Raw genomic sequence first — 22,533 nt, 5'->3', positions numbered from 1 at the left:
CTTGTTAACCTAAGACTAAGTTAAACGTTATGACGTAGGCTAGTAACCTAAATTTACCTTTAAATCCAAAATTTCGGTTAAACCCAAAATAACTAAAGCAACCTTTTTTGCTTGCTATTCTCTTAACTTAACGGCCTAGGCCTAGGCTATCAGTAACATCACTCAGCATGATCTAGCCCAGGGGTGGGCAAACTTTTTGTACTGAGGGCCACATTTGAAAAAATGTTGCAGCCGGCGGGCCGCACATTCTCATTACAAAGTAGGAAAATTTACCCGGTGTGTAAATAAACGCATATTCATATTAAACACAATTTTTGTATTCCACACTCAGTTACGTTTAAATCTATGCAATCATCATCACAAAATTTAATGAGACTTGTGCAACTGTTCACAGTTTTACGGTTACGGTAGGCCTACGGTAGCCGCTACCGTAATTGTATTTTATGATCAAACAATTGAATCAAGCAATGCGTGAGAAGTGTATGTTGCAATACATGCGCGACTGACGTGTGTGTGTTTACGCACTGAAGGTGAAGAGAAAAACACATTCGTAAAGGGAATAATATTTTGTCAGGTAACCTGTTTAATTGAAACAATAAGTGATGAGTAGGAGTTTCTGCAAGTGCCGGCGGGCCGCAGAAAATGGACCCGCGGGCCGCATGCGGCCCGCGGGCCGTAGTTTGCCCACCCCTGATCTAGCCTACTTATGGTGAAATAGGGTTAGTCCCATTCAAAGTTAAAAGATAAGCAAATTTATTGCAAGGTTTTTCCTAGATTATTTCCTCTCATTGTATTTTATTGTTTATTTTCGCTATTAACTTTGCGGAGCGAAAGTTACGATGCATACCGGTATGCTAGTATAATCATGAACACTGTACGGTAGTAACGGTACCGGTGTTATTGCAATCCAGTTAGCAAATGTTTAACGATCAAGCTGAAAATATTGGAAAGACGTCATAGTTCTAATACCGGAATTAACCAGATCACGTCACTTCAATTGTATTCTTTATTTTGCTGCTTTGCAATTTTTGTTTTGCTGTTATTTTTTGAGGCCATGCTAACCAGCACCTGATATGCCTTAACTTCCAGCGCATCGAATTTTGCCGTTGCATTGTAAAATTAGCGTGCTGCCGTAATAGCCTAGCCCTATACTGACACATGCTTCGACCACAATAAAAAGTTTTTTCATAATTTTGGATTAGGATTAGGCTATATTTTTTGGATTGATAGAAAGGGCATGAAATAGCTTACTCCTGTGCGCGCTACTGTTACAACAAGGTTCACCATTAATTCGCCCTTAAACTTCATTCATGTAATGTTGGATTAATTATCTTGTGCAGACAAGTAACCTATCGCAATGGTATGGTATGGTAATTTCCTTGAAACCAAAACATAGGCTTCAATAGCCTTGGTTGGAAATGAGTTTGTTAGAGCATTTATATTTTTTTATTTAATGCATTTCTCTCTGTATGTTCTGTTGAGGTTAGTTAGTTAATTTCTGGGTTTTATGTATTGAGGGAATTTGATTTACCTTCTGGTTTAGGCGTTCAGAAAATAATTTAACAAGGAAATCATTATTGCGTTTTCCCAGTGACAAAACAATTGCCGTCGCAAACCAGATTGAAAAGTGTTTTTGGGTGAGAAATCCCCACGCAACAAGATCAAACAATAGCCATTACACCTACAATTAATTTTAATCCCCTGCACACTGAGCAAATTTTCCAACCTGTGCTGTAAAAGACTGCAAATATTGCATTATATTTAAATGAATAACGTGAGGATACAATCACACAACTCGCAATATATAATATATATTTATCGATTATATTATTATATCGATTTATCGTATATACAATTATATTAAATTATATATTATAAATTACAATAATTTTAATTTTTCGTTTGTTTACATTATACAATACACAAAAAATAACTGAGTTTTGCTTGCTATTCATCAAGCAGTGTAAGCAAAAAAAGGAATTATATACAAGATATCTTTTAAAAAATATTAGATATTTTCCATAAAATTAAGCAACATAATCAGCCAGTAATTTAATGCTTAAATTATTTTTCTTTGTGTTCATGGTCTTTTCTGAATGCACATTTTTTTAAATTTTTATTTATATCTTAGGGCCTTAGGTTATTTTTCCATTTAAGGTTTCAGCATTTGTAGCGTGATATAAATTTTTTCGTATTTTCAGCACTGATCGTGAATTTATTTGGCACTGGATTTACAAGAATTAAAATCAATGTGATTAGATATAAAGATACAATTTGAAAAAATGCAAAAACGACGTGGAAACTGTGTATTAAAAGTTTCTTGCAATACTAATACAGTACTAAAAAGTGTTTATACAACATGGTTATCAGCTAAATAAAAAATCTGTGATAATTTATGTAGGTCTTCATTAGTGTTTAGATTAGTAGGCCTGCTGACTATTTGCTCCAGTTTGACAATTTGGCTGGTTACAAACATTATTTATTTGTCATGGCAGAAATTGATTACACAGCATATTCTAACCCATCATCACCCTATCATTTCGATGCACGTGATAGAGATGGCAATGATGAGGATGACTCACATGAAAGTGAAATTCTTTTTCACCGAAGACATCCGGATTGTAACGATAATAAACCTGGAACTTACCAAGAGGTTTTCAAAGCCACTGGATTCGGCTTCTGGCATTTCTTGCTTCTGTTGCAGTGTGGATGGGCTAATGCCAGTGATGCAATTGAAATAATGTGCATATCTTTCACAATGGACTCCATGCAGTCGATGGGTTTGTCTCACGCTGATGCCACCCCTCTTACTGTGGTTTTATTTCTCGGAATGATGATCGGAGGTTATCTGTGGGGCTCACTTGCAGACAGCTGGGGACGACGGCGAGTTGTCATATTTTCACTCGCAATTAATGGATTATTTGGTGGATTTTCCGCCTTAGCCCAAACTTATTGGCTTTTGCTCTTGCTTAGATTTTTAAGTGGTATTGGAGCCGGTGGTTCTTTGCCTGTTTGTTTTTCTTACTTCAGCGAGTTTCAACCAAATAACAAGCGTGGCGCCATGATCAGCGCACTTGCCACGTCTTGGATGGCGGGAAATCTTATAGCCGCTGGCCTGGCCTGGCTCATATTGCCGGAAATGCGCAATCTAGCACCTTATTCACCGTTTGGCGATCCATGGAGACTGTTTATGATAATATGCGCCGTACCTAGTCTAACGTCCTCCTTTTTCTTTATACTCATGCCCGAAAGTCCGAAGTTTTTAATGGAAAAAGGACGACCTGAAAAGGCATTGGAAGTATTCAGAAAGGTTTATAGATACAATTTTGGCAAAGAACTCCCCTTTACAAGAATCATCTCAGAAGACGGACACTGCCATCGACGTTCCTCTTCATCTTTCAGTCAAAAAAGTACCTGTTCATCTGTCACTCACCTTGGAGTTTGGAGAATTTGCCAATTGATCTATCGCTTTTTTAAATCAATTGGTCGTACCATACGACGTCAGTTTTACACTGTCTGTGGATCAGGCGGACATTCAAGAAAAAATTCTTCCCTTTTGATGTGTGTTTATTTCTCCATTGCATTCGGTGGTTATGGGGTTACTATGTGGCTCCCAGTTCTTATGGACAGAGCAGAAAAGTTCTCCGGCTCACCATGTTCAGCTCATACCGTCAATGCAACGGGCCCTACCAATGCCACCAGTGGTGGCGCTGAAAAATACGTTGATGTGTTGATCGGAACCGCTGCCCAATTGCCTTCGAATGTACTCGCGATCTTGATAATTGACCGAGTTGGAGGAAAACTAGTTTTAGCTGCGAGCCTGCTCATGTCAGGGGCAAGTGTTCTGTTTATGTGGCTGGTTAGTAGCAAAATCGATGCGATCATTATGTCTGCAGTGTTTCAGTGTGTTTCCAATATGGTTTGGAATGCCGTCGACGTCATAACGCCTGAGATGTTTGATACTTCAGTCAGGGCGTCAGCTACTGGATTTTTAACTGCTCTTTCTCGTATTGCCTCCATACTGGGAAATTTAATTTTTGGGCTGTTCATTGACTCCTCCTGCAGTGTACCGATTATAACTGTAGCCGTGATATTTTGTGTCGGTTTTTTGGCCTCAATATTTCTGCCAAATACTCGACAAATTGATTTGGAGTAATAACTCACATATCTATTAATTCTTTTAATGTTATGCAATTCACTAAGTTACTGAATAAAACAGATATGGTATGCATATACATGTACAACGGCGTTCTTTTATGCCCCTGTTACTCTAAAGTAATTTTTTAAAGAGAGATATTGTGCCTTGAGTCTAGATATATATATTTCAAAAAATGCTGTTTTTTTTTAAAAATGCGTAAATATATAAGTTCATATGCTGAAAACAATGTAATTTTTAGTGATAGTGATTTAGTGATATTGTAATTAGATTAGCTAAGTCACATGATTGTTTTATTGATTATATAGACAAAGATGTTAATGTGTAACTTCTTCCCAGTTGCTATAAATTTAATGACCAGTATTAATGCCGATATTGTAGTTTCTATTTTTTGGTCTTCAGTTATATGTATTTTTTGAACAGTTTTGCTAGTAAGATATTGTTTGAAAGTTGTCCTAAAAGTTTTTGCTATTTCATTTATTATATATCTCAACACATGTTTCACTGCATTTACATCTGTTGGTAACTTCTTGAAAGATGCATTATTGGGATACCCATGACCTATACAATGCACTGATATCATGTTGCATAAAAATACCTCAGGTTTCACCCCCTTAATACAGGTTATTCCTGTGTGAACAAACTAGAATCAACTAGAATCAACTAGAATCAACTAGAAACCGTCTTGTGTAATGCATATTGCATGAATCTACTTCAAAGAAGTCTTCTTTTTTTCATATTTTTATTCTTGTGTTCGTTCTAAGGACATAGGAATTTATGATCGTTATGAGTTGGTGCCACTGTTATTCTTAGTTCTATTTAGTATATAAGTACATGTGGCATGTACAGTCTGTAACTGTATCACGGGTAGGAAGTAATTTTTCTAGCCGTAGTGTATTGGTTAAGCTGAAGTATTTTTTAAAACATAAATTTGTGTACTTAAGCATACTATGCACTTGCAAATTTATTAATAACTTTTTCATTTTAATCAATTTTCTGCATTTGCGTGTGTTTTACAAATGATATGATTAATACATGCAATGTGATAACAAAGCAAAACGTTACGGCTCAGAAAATGTTTATAATACTTAACACTGGTTTTACAACCAATTGGCGTTAGTATTCTATTTGACATGCTGGATGCACCAAAATAGTTTGCATTTTTCTTCATTGTTGTATTAAGACAGTGTTTATTGAAATAGGTTCCATTTAAATGTAACATAGATTTATTTTATTTACTGTACATTTACTAGTACCGGTCAATATAATGTTAGTTCCTTCATAAAGGCATACAGTTGACATATGTATGTGGAAATATTAAGTTTTTGAGATTTGTTTTTCTGATGAGTTGTGTATATAACTGGTGGAATAATGCTATGTTCTGTGCTGTTCAGGTTCACAGAAATTTGATTATTATATAACTATTATTTGTGTCAGAAGCGTTACTCTGTAAATGGTTTTGGATAACTTTTCCAAATCGAATTTACAACATTGCCATTTGAAGGTAAATTAAAAAAATAATTGAATAATTTTTTTAATTAATTTTAAAAATTAATAAATTTTAAAATTAAACATGCCATTGTGTTAATGAGATATAATTCTAATTCAACGTTAAATGTTTGATAAATTGAATTGTAGCCATTAATTGAACTGTATTTACTTGTATTTTGCAGCATGTTCTTACGTCCATTTCGAACAAAATCAAATTCAGCGATTCGAAGTTCAGACAGAAAGCGTCTTAGACACTCCATTGAACAAAGATTTAACGAATACCACTTTGAAGAGCCACTAACATCGATCATACCAACTAGGGAAGAAATTAATGTCTTGAAAATTTATTCTCACAAGTATGTCTACCATTTAATTCACAGAATAGAGTGCGTTATATAGACAAGATAATAACTGCTGTCTTATTAAGGGGCGACAATGTGACTGTTTACTGCGTGGACAAAAATCCTCTTTTCTTCGAGGTGGAGAAGATACTTTATCCAACTCTATATTTCACATGGCAACATTCCATGCTACTTCCCTGCCTCATAACGCAACAGGTCGTTATAAGCAAGTTGGCAAACGGTGCAGGTATGTTGTCGTGTAGAACATGAGTATAAAGTATATATTTATTCATATATATATATGTACTAAACAATGTCAGCATTTTTGGTGCAACAGTGTCATGGTTTTAGTTTGAGGTAATTAAACGTTTATTATTATTCTCACTTTCCTTGTTTCAAAAAAACTTAATCAAATAATGGATATTATTGTGGTGATAAATTTTATATTTCTATGGTAAAGGCACAGCCTAATAATGTAGGATTTCATACATTTTTCACTTGCTCGGTTATTACCGCATTAGACTACTAATTGCAGTTGTTTTATTGAATATGTCAAACTGCAAGTTTGGTTTGTGTAGATCTAATGCTTCCGGGAATACTGACACCAAGTGAAGGGTTACCACACTTTGAGCGAGGTGCAACTGTCACCATACGAGCTCCTGAAAACAAGTCAGCATTGGCCATCGGTGTGGCGCTAATGTCATCGCAGCAAATAATAGAAAGTGAAGGTCCATAAAAGCAAACCGATGTGGAATTCTTTTCTTGTTTCACTTTTTACAGCTTTGTAGCATCTAAGCCTTCGTATCATAATTTCAGAAAAGAAAGGCAAAGCTGTCCAGGTCCTGCACATTTTTGGCGATAACTTGTGGTCAGTCGGAGAAAAATTACAGCCACCTCAAATAAATCCACTCACAGCTGAAACTGCCACTATTTTAGAAAATACCAGTGACCAAGAATGCTCTAATGCTGATTATAACGACGATAATAAAGATCTAAAAAGACCAGATAGCAGCGGTCGTGATGTAGCGAGGGAAATGGGGACTTTAGACATGAAAGAAATCGCTGGAAATGATCACACCTCTGCTCCGGTTCCTGACAAGTCTCAACCACTGAGTCAGGATGCAGTGAAAGTCCTTGGAGGTGCGGATGCTTCTCATGATGAAAAAGAAGAGCAAGATAAGAACCAGAACATCCAAGAGAAGATGGATGAACTACTCATGTCATGTTTTCTAACTGCGCTGAAGACTAAATTAAAAGAAAGTGAACTTCCCCTTCTGACCAGCACTTTCTACAGGCAAGGTGCATTTACATAACAACGCGACATTAATGTTGTGTATAATGCAGTAGATATTTCATGTTCACCAACTCGGAAAAGAGTAAAAAAGTGAAACTGGTAATTGAAAAATTTCCACATTGTTATGGATCTTAATTAAACTATTACTACTATAACTCTACAACATTTTCTCAAGATATTATTAACACAGCATTGTTACACCATAACAGACTGCATCTCTTACCGTGCTGCCCCAATGATCAGTATTTGGAGATCAAGAAGACATCTTTTAAGAAGCTGAGCAAGTACATCTCTTTAAGATGATTAATTTGTAAACAAATTTCTTCATTTCTTTTATCTAAAGATTTTGATCCCTTTCAGGTTTTTGAAGTCGATGGAACAGGACCGGTTGATAGTGATTAAGGAGCTCACCAAAGGGAATGACAGTATTGTCACTTTTAATAAATCGCATGAGAGGTAGGTATTTTGATGCACATCTGCATTATACAATATGTACACTGTACAGTATATTTGATGAAAGTTTGCAAACATCTGTAAGAACACAACTTGCATGGTGCACCACTTGAAATGGCAGTACACATCTAATATACACAAAAATGCACGTAACGTATCTACTGCAATAACACCCACGTGAAAGATTACTCTTTACTTTGGTTGACAGGTTAAAAGCTTTCAAACCTCTAGTTTCGAAGAAAGTGGCTGTGGAAGAAAGTTCAATGCTTAACACTGAAAGCCAATATGGGGTGGTAACACAGAAACAATATGAGCCGCCACAAATATCAATCTTGTATGGTGTTAATGCTGCCACTCTACCTTTTTTCAGCACAGTGGGTTACACTAAGGTATGCAACTATTTTTCAAGTGCTTTGTTGCTGGTGTTTATTGATCAGCAACAATCTTTCAGCTATTTGAATATTCTCAAATTCCTTTACGGCTAGTGTTGTTTTTCTGACTTTTAATATGCTTCATTTTTTAATTTGTGGTCTCAAAATTCTGTTCTAGATTTATATTGTTATTTCACTTTATAACTTCATTATTCTAGATTATTTTAAAGCCGCCATTGCTCTTAAATAATTTCTGCAATGCACTGTTTTTAAAACTACAATGTTTATGGCCACGGAACCTAAATCTCTGATTAATCTGTTTACGCTGGAAATTGGTCAACTTTTTTACTTGAAATTATTTTTAGCAAATAAAACTTCATTTACGCAGGGATCCACACTGCCATCTAACGAAATACGGAATTTAGTTACTACGTATGTCAAAGATAACGAACTTATCCACGGGAGGCGTGTCACCTTGGATCCAATATTACATGATTCTGTGTGCGAAAAACATGAAAATATTACCGCAGTGGCTTGGGAAGAGTTATTCAAAAGGTACAACTGTGTCTACAGATTCGAAAACAGACTCGGCCATAATCACTGCAATGCACAGCGTCATTTAATACTTGTAAATCCATCAATCTGTTTACAATTATTATTTTTCTTTCTAATAAACCAGGTTAATCTCAAAGATGCAAGTTAACCACCAACTCCAATTTCCCGGGTTGAAGCCGATCATCAAAAAGGGGGATCCACCTACAGTAGACATCTCGATCGCCCAAAGAAGTGGAAACAAGAAGGTAACATAGGTTGTGAGGTATTGGGATGTAGAACCCTCTGCTTCAAATGATGCAGCAATAACTTTAATCTCATTTTAGGAATTGTTATATTATGGCCCTCACTGGTTATAACTTACTCTGGTTCTGTATTTTAGCGTTGAAATATCTTTTTGTCGGAGCTTGATGTAGATGTGACGTTTACTCGTCGTCCACAGGTCACATTAGTGAAGAACCTCGAAAACTTCCTTATCGACCCTCAAGATTTTGCCGATACCATCCGCAAGCTGGCGCAAGCGAGCACTTCAGTGTCAACCTTACCGAATTCGAAACCGGCCCAAATCCTGCGTCAGGTATATCTTCAGTTTGCTTAACTTATGACGTAACAATAAGCTATTGTAATGTTATGTAACTTTTGTCTACGTTGTAGTAAGTAATGCGCATACTGTAGTAACAAATCGGTAACATGTCTCTTCATAAGATTCGGCAATAAATCCTGGGTTGTTCTTAGCAGTTTGCACTTTTGATATTCAAGTTATGCTTAACCTAACATGCTCAAATTGTTAATGTATAAGAAAAGAAAGACTGTATAGGAATAGAGAAGGTCTTGCAATGAAATTAGAATCAATACTGAAAAGGCTGTGAAAATAATTGGCAGACAGATATGTGCATTTACACAAACAGAGACACTTATCAGTGAATACTATTGCTTTTGCATAAGCTTATGATTTTATGAATTTATGAATTTTTAATCTGGGATGGTTATGCCACATGCATACTAAAAAAGAAAAACATGTCATAAATATTTTGACCGCGACTTTTGTTCCAGGTGTTAGTTCAAGGCAATCAGGTAAACGGCGTGGAATCGATCTTAACAGGCGACTTGTACCGACTTCCGCGAAAATATCTCAAAGGTTTGCAAAACGCTCCGAAGAGCAAAGTTAAACAGAAGCGATGACACGCTGCAGAGAACATACGAATGATCCACATAAAATTTATAAATAATTCGACGCTGAAAAATGCAAGATCAACCATCTTTTTCTGAGGGTGAGATCGACTTTGCGAGTATGCTGGCTGGAGAAATAAAAAGAAAATCTTCAGTTGCTTGCGCTTGTTTAATATTACGGCTACTTGGTCGAAGTGTTTTAGGGAGAACATATTTCATCACTTTGCAACGGTGTTTTTAGAAATGTTCTGTCCAGTACTTTCACGAAGCAGGCCTCTAGCAACGTTAATGTCCAAGTCTCTTTGCTGTCCAAGACCAAGAATCGGCAAATAACGGGTCGAAAGCTGCTTTACTGTGGCTCACAATAAACTTATGTGGCATGGCGTGGTGGCAAAACGGCCAAAATTATGTGACATGGCCGTGGTAATTATAGTCACAAAACGTTTGGGTCGCGAAACTGTAGGTTTCCTTTTTGTGGGTCGCGCCATAGAGTTATTGCAGACCCTTGTCCTAGACAATTTTGTGAAGCTGCTGTGTCAGCGGTTATGAGAGTCATCACGCTTTTCATTACACATCACTGCAATGCGCAGTTACCATTCACTTGCGTGTGTTGCCCAACCTGCCAAGTCATTTTGACGTCAGATACAAGACCGCGGTTGTGGGGTATGCATTTCCAGGAAAACTCTCGCTAGTTATTTGTGGTGCTGACATTTCTGGAATGTAACGCGCGTCTACGAAGTACAGCTTCATTAAAACTACTCGTTATACTTGGCTATTGTTATAAATAAAACTCCATTGTTACAAGTAGCGCGTTATAAAACGTATCAATTTTGGATTCGTTTTGACGTTTGAGACGTGCGCACGCGAGTAATTTAAATTCGAAGTCGCACAAACTCCATTATCATTTGAAGTTTATTTTGCGCTATTAATAGTCCTACGCCTGTCATATATCTCTAATTGAAAGCTTGGTAACACGTCACATCGATTTCACAACGACTTTTCTGATAATAATTTACAGGCAATACAATTAATATTTGTGCCTTAAAAAGTGTATTTTTTCCGTAAAGTAAACACAAAAACCGAACAGTACAAGTTCACTGTTTTATGGGAAATGTTTCAAACGCGTAAATAGTAACAGTAGTAATCGGACCAGGTAACCCCTGAGGCTGATAGCAAGTATTAGTAGGCTTAGGTCACGATCATACAAACAAGGTGGTGAACACGGGGCGAAAATTATTTATGGATAAGATCGTGTGCTTTACAATCAAACTTAACAGTATGGGGTTTTACGAAGTAATAGGCGGCCGTAAACTTACTAAACATAATCGTTGCCGGCGAGTTTTTCCGTAACTGACGTCATCACAGTATGTATACAACAAAGATAAAATTTTTATGTCCACGCCGCGGCCCAACACGATACATTCACGGGAGAGCTGGTATGTTTTTTAAACGTCTGCGCATCGTGCGGTGGAGCAAGGAGCAGTAACAAAATTCTATCTGCAGCCTCACGCTCTTTAATCCCCTCATCTCTCTTCCGACACATCAGAAACAAACGAGCAGATGAAACGAAACACCCTCCGGTTGTTGCTTACGTACTTCCGGCCGACACGGACAAAGTGGTCGATCTTGTATTTCTTGTTTCTGCCTTCCTTTCAAGTTTGCGCTTGTATTTTCGCCAAGGGCCTAGAATGTTCTTCCAATTTCGGAACGTTCCAACCAAGCAAATTATGTTGATGACTGAATTGAAATCTTGGAGCAAGAATACCCACAATATTGGCAAATGAGTATTATGCGCCACCATGTAGAAGATCATCACTAATACCGGTATCAGATCGGTCGAAAAATATACGATGGCTATAAACACGCATCGTCTTATCAACCTTTGTAAGTTCCTGACTGGGTTTCCGGACTCATTTCTGCTCATGCTGTTGGACAGGTATCTTCTCTGTTCTTTTTTGTGCTTTAAAAGCGGGTAGAAGAATAAGGTAAACAAAGTTCCTTGCACGAAAAAACACATAACCGCCCAAGTTATTGCTTCGTACAGTCCGTTGGAAGTCTTGTGCCAGTACCAAGTAAGAGCCATTTGCACGACAACATTGACCATTGCAAAGAAGATAGAGAAGGTGCTAAAATGGATGAGGACTTTGTTATTTTTTAAAACATGCCTTAAAGGAGATGAGCCGGAGTAAAACAATCTTTGCCTGAACCACATAAACACGTAGCCCAATACGATTTGAATACCGTCCACATATTTGTAGGCTAAGTGTACGGGTCCACCCAACAAATGTGCCTTGAATAGCAAAGGCTGTTGGATTGAAAATTGTGCCACGCTGAAAACAGAGATCGCCAGACATAGACCAATCATGGCATGTTTGCTAACTCTCGTCTCCAAGCTTTGTTTTTTACGAGAAACGTTTGTGGATGGAGACCTGGATCTAATCAACGCCATATTTCTGTCTTTTAGAGCTTTTAAGAAGATGTAAGTGGTGATAGATACCATTAGGTAAGTCGAGGCGACGAACAGTGGCACAATTATTCCGTAAAATCCCCAAAATCCTGGGTCTGGTGTTTCCGGTCGAGTATCATTCTCCAAAGTCATGACAGCTTGCCCAAAAAAAATTCTTACTGTAGCCTAAATGGAGTTCCTTGATTTACAAATACGGCATTGCCAAATTACAAGAAGCATAACAATGGAATCTAAATAGGAAAAAAATTCGTAACTTAATTAAAATATTTACAAGACAATTAATTCTCAGCCGAAAAAGCCTAGGCCCTAGAGATAAAGTTTTTCTACGCTGTAGCGAAGTAATCTTAAGCATGTAATATCTTTCTCAAGCAAACATTTCACCACAGCAAATAGGCACAAAACGTTCAACTGAGGTCGGTAAAACAGACGCTGCACAACAGTGAAACTCGATTCGCTAAGTACATTAGCATTAAAACTTGCCATATCCTGTAGTGTAACCGTTTTGCTGCTTTATCCATGCGCGCTGGACTACCGCCAACCATAACGCCTATGCAGAATATGAATCACTTTAAATCTTAGTGCTTGTTTGATTGCTAGCACGCCGTAGTAGTGCTGTAGCGGCTGTACCTAACTTGGTTATTGCTCGTGCGCAACTGGAAGCTATAAGTCCTTTTTTACAATGCTTCATGACACACGCAACACTTGATCACGATTGCAGTAGCCTAGAAGATACAGCAAAATGGCAGACCACTTATGACAGAACCAATACTATACGTATGTCTATAAGTGCTGTTATATTAGACGCTCACGTTCTTTGTAAACAAAAAAATGGTTTAGCAAATTTGCTGCATGCTGAGAAGAGACACTGATTCCAATATACGCAGGTAAACCCCGGATTATAACCGAGGTTCTAACCAAAAATTTGCTACTGGCAAGTTATTACTATTACTACACCTGATTATTCAACAGCTGCATAAGAGGCCCCAGGCTAAAACAAATAGATCAACTTTCTTGCGACTTCTTGTAATGGGTTGAATTTGTTTAGACTACTTGTTTCAAACACTTCCGTTCTTAAAATCAATTCTTGCGTCTCTCATGACAATGCAAGTGAAGATAAATCATCCTCATTACACAAAAACAACATTCGTCACATGCTCACGCAATGATAACCTCCGGTGCTGCGTCATACCACTATTATACCAGCTGCATTATTCATTATGTCCAGCACTCAAAACAACAATGCGACCATCGATGGTTTTGTTTACGGCAAACTTTGAAATGCTGTTGTTCACACAAGTTTTACATGGCTGGACGATAATCGTTCGTTGGTTAGAAAACGACCATGACATCATTTTCAAAGATCGATTAAGTTTATTTCAGCCACATTGCTGTCATATGAAAATAAACATTTACGCTGAATAAAAGTTTTATTACCCACAACTTCCATGAAAACCTGCGGGAAGATTAAGACTGTTTGTACCACTACACTTCACCTGGAAAAAAACATACGTTTGAAGCTATTTTTTAAAGCTAATGTAACTTTAGTAAGTTATAGCATAGTAATCTTAACTTAACCTAAATCGACCGTCTCATTAAAATCTACGTTCAATTAAACCTTAAACGGCTAAAACCAGCATGCCTTTGTTTTCTAACCTTGCCGTCTAAATCATTAACTATGGGCTGTGTGACTTGCTACAACGACAAAATAGTCAGTTTCCAAAACCATTACTTGACTTTCAAACGAGTGCAAAACATACAGCGCTGAAACTTCAAAGAAGGTTAATTTTTAATTGATAGGGATGCGCCGAATTGAAAAAGATTCGGATTCGTGAAAATACAGGAGAAACAGATTTCAATGATGTTCGCATTCCGGACCTGCTCATTTTCCTCGTTTCGCTTTATCAAATTATGAAGAGCAAATGAGCCTTAATTAAACTTGACACTTTGCTGGCAAACGAAAGAAATCAACGTGTTGTACGAAGTTACCATAATAATTCTCGCAGCCAACCCGCCCAAAGTTTAAGGTCGTTCATACCGAAAACGTAACGTTTTGTGCTATTAAATTTTTGCTTTACCGTATATGCAGAAGAATGGGATTGGCCCAAATCTACTTGCAACATTGGGATTGTGAAAATAACAAAACTAGTCGATGTTTGTGTGTTTGGCAATTTGGTTTCGTGTTTAATTCAGAGTATCTCTAAAATCTCTTTTTTTATGTATCGCCAATAAAAACGGCCCCTTTTTAACAAAACACTTATAACTGCAGGGCATATAGGTTATTCAAAATTACATGATACATATGGTGCAGTAAAATACGACATGAGCGCGCAGTATTGGCCGACCGCGCCGGAAATCAACGACAACTTATAATAATATATTCAGTAAACGTGGCGGTGCTATTTAGTTACTTACTATGGTAGTTCAATTTGCAAGCACGCCTCTTCACCACAACTTATATGTGGTGACTATAACCTGTATGTTCTTTGAGTATTTGTAGGACTTGAGGCGTTTCAATAAGCTCTGCTCAACGCCACTGACGCTGCTTGAAAACCTCATTAAAATTGGTTTGATTTGCTCTCGTCAAATAATGGATTCTCTTTCATAACGGAAGAAAACTTCTCGTTTAAGTACTTTTTGTACATGTCGTCTGTCACGATATTATCGATACTGTGCCCCATATGGGTTGTCACGATCGTTTTTGAATGCTCAAAATATTTTTGTAAAAGCAAATTCTATGTGTGAAAGTGCAGAGCATATTTTCTATGTGAAAGCAACAGGGTCCAGATTAAGATTTATTTTTGACCCAAGCGTTACACAAGTTTGACGTCATAAACTTAAATTCTGGCAAAGGGCTATTTTAAGAAAAACGTGTTCCAATTAAGCCTCCAAAACTTATCGTATAGATTAGATAAAGGCTTGAATAGGAGTAAAATTATCAAAAATTTTCATGTCCACCAATGAAATTTATAAAATGGACTTCTTGGAAAAATTGTTTTGCTTCGACTGAAACAACCACCTGAGGGCGTATCGGAGCGCAAGCGTGTTATGTGTGTTGTTTTGTTTGTCATAAAAACTTTAAATACTGCGCTATTTACAGTAGAAATTACCGAAACTGCTTCGTTTGAAAATAACCGGGAAGTTTTACTGATTCATCTCAAAAATGTTTTTATACTTTATTAGGTAAACTCATAAAATGCAGTCTAAAATACTTGATTCATTTCACGAAATACAAGTTTTTGCATCAAGCAGCACTGTGGATATGCAATTGTTGGCGCTAAACGAGTGCGTTTTGTTTCAGTTTTGAATCCCGATTTTATTTTCTTCTCTTAATACTTTCGAAAATGCCAGAAATAAAAACTCATGAAATGTCATTAAATCAGTGCAAAATATAAACATATTGTTTTGGAATTCATAAGGAAATCAAAGTCAGTTTTTCTAGCCGCTTGTGAAACTAAAATCCTATTAATAACAAAAAATCTCCATCAAAATAAAACAAGCTGCATGCGGCATGTGCATCGCGCAAAAACGTGGGCACTGGTAACCCCTGCAAAATGGCTGCATATGAAATGTCATTCGACTCATTCAACTGCAAAACGTGTTGTGTTCAGCGGCACGTTTTCAATGCACTTAGAACACATCGTTTAAATCGCTTCTTACGTTAAATGCAGCCTGAAAGGAGTTGATTGAGTTTAATGATTCAGTAAACAAAAGCTTTCATGAAACAATGCCTTGATAATGATTTCTGTAATTTACATTTGAACTTTGCTCTTTTAACTTATTGGCATCAGATGTCTTTGTTCTCTGAACATAATTCCCTTTGTCGCAAATAACTATTCGCTAAACTAACAATGATGAATCGATTTTAAAGTAATAACAGTTGCCCTTGAGTAAATGTCCTAAATTAACTAACAGCTGCAACGAGCCTATGTTCTTTGATAGAAAATGCTGTTTAAAAATGCTGCCCAGACACTAAACTACACCAAACTCTAAAGCGACCCTTCTATACAGTAAAATAAGTAGTTAAAAGTTTTTTCATTCAGTTTTTAGTAAAAAGAAACAATTAAATGCATGTCCAACAACACTTAGCAATTGTTCTCAAATCAGCTGAAATTCTATTTAGCATACAATGCAACACAAAAGCTGCAAGCGGTAACGTCACGCTAACTTATGGTCATAAAAACAATGGAAACAAACTTTTCTGCCGAAATCCTGTAACAAGCAGCTGTTTTCCTTAAATGCAAATGGAAGTGTGGCACTCGTCACCCTTGACCCCGACACACGTGATAACACGACCCACTCTTTTCTGATTTAAACTTCTCGTTTTTTACACAAGATTACTGGATTGTTATGTAATAATGCAAGACAATGTAATAATAAAACTTATGTAATAATAAAACAATTTTACTTTGTTCTTCTGCGCTTTTTACAAACTCCGCTGTACTCGTACTTGACCATCTTAGAGATAAGCAGCTATTTTCATTCTCTAGTTCAGGGTTGTCCAAACTTTTTTCACCGAGTGCCATGTGCTAAAATGTTAACCAGTGTCCGGGCCACTCATTATGTGTGAAGGTCGCTGCTTTACCAACAATGTAATAAATATAGTAAAGACCATGAACAAAGGCATTGGCGAATTAATGTAATGAAATGCCTAATGGGCGGATAAAGGTTGGCAATATTTCAACCTACTTCGTGAGAGCAGTGATGTGATGCGAAAAACTTCACATGAATGCTTGTCAGTCATTCTGATTCTCATGATATTTTGATTTTGAATTATTATAATATATAACAATGAAGATTTTTGGTTTATGTACGTGTATTCGAAAACTTCCTTCGATTGTGCCATATTTGATGTAACACATTACAGCACTTAACAGTTAACTGCAGTGTACAGACACTACACTCTACAGGGTCTCGTCACAGGTGGGACCATAAGAAGTTACAGTGTTGTATAGTTTTTGTGATACATAATTTTTAAATTTTTACGCAATGCTTGCTCAATAACGTACACCGTAACTTAGGTCACCTGACAGTTAACGAATGCAAGTTAATAGTTACCACTAAATGCTTAGAAAAATAATAATTTGCACCTGAATAGTGTGAAGTTGAACAGTTTTATGTAAACCAGATTGAAATAAAGTTCATTAGACTTAAACTTTCAATGTTTGTTTCGTATTTTTTTATTTTTAGTACGAAGTTACGTTTGAGCTGGATGATGGCCGCGGGCCAATAACAGACAGGTGCCGGGTCATAGTTTGGACAAAACTGCTCTAGTTGATCTTAATTTCCGAATGATCACAGCAACCGAAGCCGCTATAACTGAACTCGTTTATTCTTTTGCAGCCTGGCTGCATGCTTTGTGGACAGTTACACCGAATGCTTTCATAAGAAAATTTAGATTGGTTTAACTTTAAAGCTTTCAAAGAAGCTAACACGGCTATTATAATGTTAACTTTGGACAAAAGTTATTAACAAATTACAAGTAAGGATTTTTTTTTTAATTTATCAAGACATAACCTTGTTTTAACTACATTGAGTAAATCGAATTCACCGTTTTTAGTAAAAAAGCAACGGAATCGAAATTTTCTACTGAATTGTAAATATAGGTCATTTGTACAGTTTTGTGCCTCATCGCTTATTTATACATAAATTTTATATCACCAATACAGCAAACAATCGATTAAACACGTAACAAAGGAGAAAAAATCTTTAAATTTGAGTTGGACTAGCAAGAGTGTTATTGGAAAGAAAATTATTCTCGAGGGAAGAAAAAATTACTGTAATTACCGTATCAAACTGCACAGTGTTGTGTATTTTAGAGTTTATTTTTTGCACATTGTGTTTTCGTTGCCAGAATGCTTTGACCTGTAGGCGCTTTTTAATGATCGAAAAACAACGTTTTTATGTACTTATATTTTTTAGCAAGGAAATTATTTAATGATTTTGACTTATAAAAGCTTGATTTAAGAAACAACAGAACGGTTTTCTTGTTTTTAAAATAAACAAAGAAAAAGTTACATGTAAATACTAAATAGGTCGATCGCGATCGACGTACCGGGTACCTCATTTGTATAGGGTTTGTGAAATTAATTTTTTATTTTATCCATCTACTTCAAGTTTTTTAATATTAACTAAATTACAGCACTTTTTCTGTGGCAACCGTCGCATGTAGAAATATCAAGTTTAAACATGTTCTGCTCTTGTAAAGTAGTTCTTGTGACAATCTTGCATATGCAGATATACTTGATGGATAATTGCGTCATCACTCCGCAGCCATATACAGTTCGTCATCGTCACTACGATCTTCTGCAATTCTACTATATGAGGTGATGATGATAATGATTTCTGACTGAGATCTTCTTGACTACCTGGAACCGTACGTGTATGAAGTAACAATGTGATTTGACTTTTTAACTGTGGTACTTATCGGCTGCTGACTGGCAGTGTCAAGCAAAAAAAATCCGTTTAGGAAATGGAAGGTTGGATTTTGTTTTATGGCAAAATATAGGCAACGACCTGTCTTTTGCTGCCTGTGAAAATATCATTATCGTTGTAAAAGTGACTATTTCGTTGTATAAAAGGTTGAGTAACCATTAAACAAATTGGTTGTTGGGATAGTAGAATGGACGCCAGAAAATTTCTTTTTTCTCATTTAGGGTGTTATTAAAGTTAAATTTACAAATGCATTTCTCTGCTGTATAACAAGCGTTTGGGTAAGTTTTCCAGAAAAGTAGCAACAACTTATTGTTAGGTTATGCATGAATATGGCAAAAACGAAACTCATTCTATTCGTTCATCTGTTTTGTTATAGACTATATTTTGCCAATTCAATACGACAATTGCAATTATTTATGTTGAAGATTTTGTAATGATATATTTCCTGAGCCTATCGGTAATTATCTTAGTGAGCCGCTCTGAGTGACCTTACTGAAATTTATAATAAGTCTACAATTTATCATATCCAAATTTTCGAAAAAGAGAAATGCTTGATAACTCGTAAAAACATAGCCTTACAGCACCCTTTATAATTGCCTATCTTAATGTCCCATCACTTTGGTTTACTTTGTGAGGTTCTGTATCAAAAGTGAACGCATACTCAACAATACGAAACAACTACCTTCAGACCTTATGAGATTTGATCCATTGTATGACGTACAAAGTGACTCTTACAAACTTTTCTTGCTACCTGCCGGCCATTACTTTGCGCTAATCGTAACCGATGCTCAATTTTTAGCTAAGAAAATTATTGCAACTATGTGACCATGTCACGTAGCTATTACAGTTTTACAGAAAAGAAAAATTTTCTGCCGGCATCCTTCAAAGTAACTTTGTTAATAATTTTTCGAAAGGATTTACATGCGAGTGACAAGTGTGCAGGCACCTGGCATAGACAACGGTGCGCTTGCAATACGAGAACTTATTTTGCCAGACTTAAAAAATGACCTTTGTCTCGCATTTTTAACGGACTCGTACTTGATTGTTACGTCATAATAGGTAGACTGTAATCTTTGCTTTTCAGCTCTTTGAAATCGCTTAGTAATATTTAAATATTGTCATTCCTTGCCTTCATCACATTTCATTCTATAAGTTCGTCCAAACGTATTTCCAACTTGTTTTACTGGTGACGACCTTAATTCGATTTCGCGTTGCAAGTGTTATGTCGTATGTAATACTTGCAAGTTTTTAAATTTCTGTGTCAAACGGGCTGCTACAATCCGATTACTGGTTAAATAAGCGCGACCAGTAATAAAAGAGTAGTATCAATAACACAAACAACCGTCTTATGGTACCCTAACATCACATGCCGCCAATTTCGTTGTGATGTACGGTGCATATTATACCACACAGATGGAAAATAATATATACTTCCTGGTTTGAGAAATCTACTTTGCGAAGCGTTGCGTTACGTGTCGCCTATGCATGACTTCCTGTGTATCGTTATAAATCGTGACGTGAGTTATTCTTTCATTCATAGCTATTCATTGCGTTACAGTCTACTAAGTTAACCCTAGAAAGTGGTCGACTTTATTATGTAGCTGTCCCAGTGTTTTATTTAGATGTATTCGTTCAATGAAGCTTCAAATATAATCAGAATATACAGTTGTCATTGTTGTGTAACCTTTGTAGTGAAGTGGGTAAACCTTACAGGTTAAGGTACCATATACCACTTTTCATTACATCGTCATCAACTTGCTTGTGTCATCGTCACGCTTGAATTGGTTTTGCGCGCGCCATTCAAAGAGGGCAAAAAACAGCTTTGATAATTTCAGAGTTGTTTTATTGTAGGACGGCGTTTTGAATTATTGAAATATCGGAAATCGACTGAAATAAGTTGTCTTCAACACAAACAACAAGTTATTACAAATATACTGTAAAAGCGTTTACCGTATACAAAAATTCAATAGAATTTATCGAATAGACTTTCTTGAAGTTTGTATGCATTAATATCAAAAATAAGTACACCTTGTGCAGGATTAAAAATGGTCCAAAAGCCCAAATCATGCTGCAAGCAGACTCAAGAAAATATTCATTCAGGAGTTGGCTGTGATCTTCCACTCGAAATTGACAAAACAGTCGTCCTCGAGTTTTCGGTTACAGTATTCTGAAGTTCCCGACTTTCTGATTCTTGCCAAGGGCCCAGCATTTTCTTCCAGTTCTGAAAGGTGGCGACAAAACAAACTAAGTTGATAACAGAGTTGAAATCTCGAAGCAGAAATACCCATAACTTCGGCAAGCCTGTACCGAACGCAACTTCATAGAAGACCAGCAATAGAATTGGTATAAGATCGGTTGCAAAACTTATGACAGTTACAAACAGGCATCGTCTTATCAGTCTTTGCAAGCTCCTGGCCGGGTTTCGCGGTTCGTTTCTGCTTATGCTGTTGGAAAGATATCTTTTCTGTTCTCTTTTGTGCTTTAGAAGCGGGTAGAAGAATAACACCAGTAGGGATCCTTGCACGAAAAAGCACATGATAGTCCAAGTTACCGCTTCATAAAAGCCATCAGACACTTCATTCCAGTACCAAGTTAAGAACAATTGCACAACCACATTTGCCATAGCAAAGACGATGGAAAGTGTGCTGAAACGTTGAAGGATTTTGTTATTTCTCAGAACGTTTGCTAGAAGAGATGACCCCGAGTAAAAGACCCTTTGCCTAAACCACAGAAATATGTAGCCAAGTACGATTTGAATGCCCTCGACGTACTTATACGCTAAACGTACGGGACCAACCAGCAACTCAGCTTTAAACAGCAGAACCTGCTGAATTGAAAACTGTGCCACACTGAAAATGGAGATGGTCAAACATAGACTAATCATAATTCTCTTGCAAGTTCTCATATTTTTGCTTTGTTCCCTACGTACAACATTTGTTGATAGCGATCTCGCTAAGGCCATTCTGTTCCTTTTCGTCAGGGCTTGTAAGATGACGAAAGCGGTGATAGATGCCAGTAGGTAGATTGAGGCAACAAAAAGTACCACGATTGTTCCGTAAAATCCCCAAAATTTCGCATCTGGCGTGTCTCCGTGCTGAGTACCGTTCTCTAAATCCATTGCAAATATTTTAAAGAATAGTTATCCTAGTGGAATTTGCTGCCCATCAACTTTATGTTACTTTCCAGCTACACCTGTAGTAGGTTGGAAAGAAATTAACTTAAATAAAAAATAAACTTTAAAAAAACCTGTAATAGAGTAGACTACACTCAGTTTATAAAAAGGTTTCCATGTATATCCTCTATATCATAGCCTTGTTTCAACTCGCTTGTTGTTCAGTCGTTGTATGAACAGCTTAATTAGTAATTTAGAAATATGCTTACATTCGTATAGCATACGTGTTAAAACTATAATATCCTATAATGCAGCTATAATATAACTCAAGTACTGTAATATCCTGCAGACTAAACCATCGAGCGATCTTGACACGTTTTTTAAACTGTTATCCGAAGCGTTACAATGATTGCCGTCTACTACAAGAAGTAGAACTTTTGGGCTTGGTTAAATCGTTTCCATGTATATCAGCACAGTGTGGCTGTGCTGTTTCCAAAAATACTTAAGTGTTTTCACTATCAACTGTTTCAAAAGACAGCGTACGTTTTGTGTTTTGACAAATACCCCTTGATGACAGCTATATAGGCTATGACAAATAAAATCGAGGACGGTTGAATTGATAGCTTGTTTTTCTTCTAAAGTAAAGGGTAAAAAGGAAAGATTGTAAACATTAGAACTGTATTTATATGGCACA

At 36.7% G+C, this 22,533-nt stretch overlaps 4 protein-coding genes and 1 long non-coding RNA gene across 5 annotated transcripts; 2 read left to right on the top strand and 3 right to left on the bottom strand.

Annotated features, from left to right (window-relative positions):
• Nucleotides 1-2,405: 2,405 nt before the first annotated feature.
• Nucleotides 2,406-5,550, top strand: LOC143459359 (synaptic vesicle glycoprotein 2A-like). Its single transcript, XM_076956480.1, has one exon. The coding sequence runs from the start codon at nt 2,489-2,491 to the stop codon at nt 4,154-4,156; it is 1,668 nt and encodes a 555-aa protein (XP_076812595.1). The 5' UTR covers nt 2,406-2,488; the 3' UTR covers nt 4,157-5,550.
• On the top strand, nt 5,549-9,986 carry LOC143459358 (eukaryotic translation initiation factor 2D-like). The gene is made up of 12 exons (XM_076956479.1): nt 5,549-5,660; nt 5,830-6,003; nt 6,075-6,235; nt 6,567-6,716; nt 6,805-7,282; nt 7,492-7,566; nt 7,643-7,738; nt 7,944-8,124; nt 8,495-8,661; nt 8,786-8,906; nt 9,101-9,235; nt 9,712-9,986. The coding sequence occupies exons 2-12, from the start codon at nt 5,831-5,833 to the stop codon at nt 9,838-9,840; spliced, it is 1,866 nt and encodes a 621-aa protein (XP_076812594.1). The 5' UTR covers nt 5,549-5,660; nt 5,830; the 3' UTR covers nt 9,841-9,986.
• LOC143459362 (uncharacterized) lies at nt 8,748-9,105 on the bottom strand. The gene is made up of 2 exons (XR_013117757.1): nt 9,023-9,105; nt 8,748-8,943 (listed from the first exon to the last, which is right to left on the bottom strand). It is a non-coding gene; the product is annotated as an uncharacterized LOC143459362 (long non-coding RNA).
• A 929-nt stretch (nt 9,987-10,915) lies between the features above and the next one.
• On the bottom strand, nt 10,916-12,545 carry LOC143459361 (uncharacterized). Its single transcript, XM_076956481.1, has one exon. It carries the CDS (start codon nt 12,425-12,427, stop codon nt 11,417-11,419), a length of 1,011 nt encoding a protein of 336 aa, XP_076812596.1. The 5' UTR covers nt 12,428-12,545; the 3' UTR covers nt 10,916-11,416.
• Nucleotides 12,546-20,548: 8,003 nt separating this feature from the next.
• LOC143458885 (uncharacterized) lies at nt 20,549-22,455 on the bottom strand. Its single transcript, XM_076955782.1, has one exon. It carries the CDS (start codon nt 21,843-21,845, stop codon nt 20,820-20,822), a length of 1,026 nt encoding a protein of 341 aa, XP_076811897.1. The 5' UTR covers nt 21,846-22,455; the 3' UTR covers nt 20,549-20,819.
• Nucleotides 22,456-22,533: the final 78 nt, after the last annotated feature.

The sequence above is a fragment of the Clavelina lepadiformis genome, chromosome 5 (assembly GCF_947623445.1).
Source record: "Clavelina lepadiformis chromosome 5, kaClaLepa1.1, whole genome shotgun sequence".
NCBI classification, from domain to species: Eukaryota; Metazoa; Chordata; class Ascidiacea; order Aplousobranchia; family Clavelinidae; genus Clavelina; species Clavelina lepadiformis.
The sequence above is the reverse complement of the archived record's forward strand: the minus strand, read 5'-3'. Positions and strand labels throughout refer to the sequence as shown.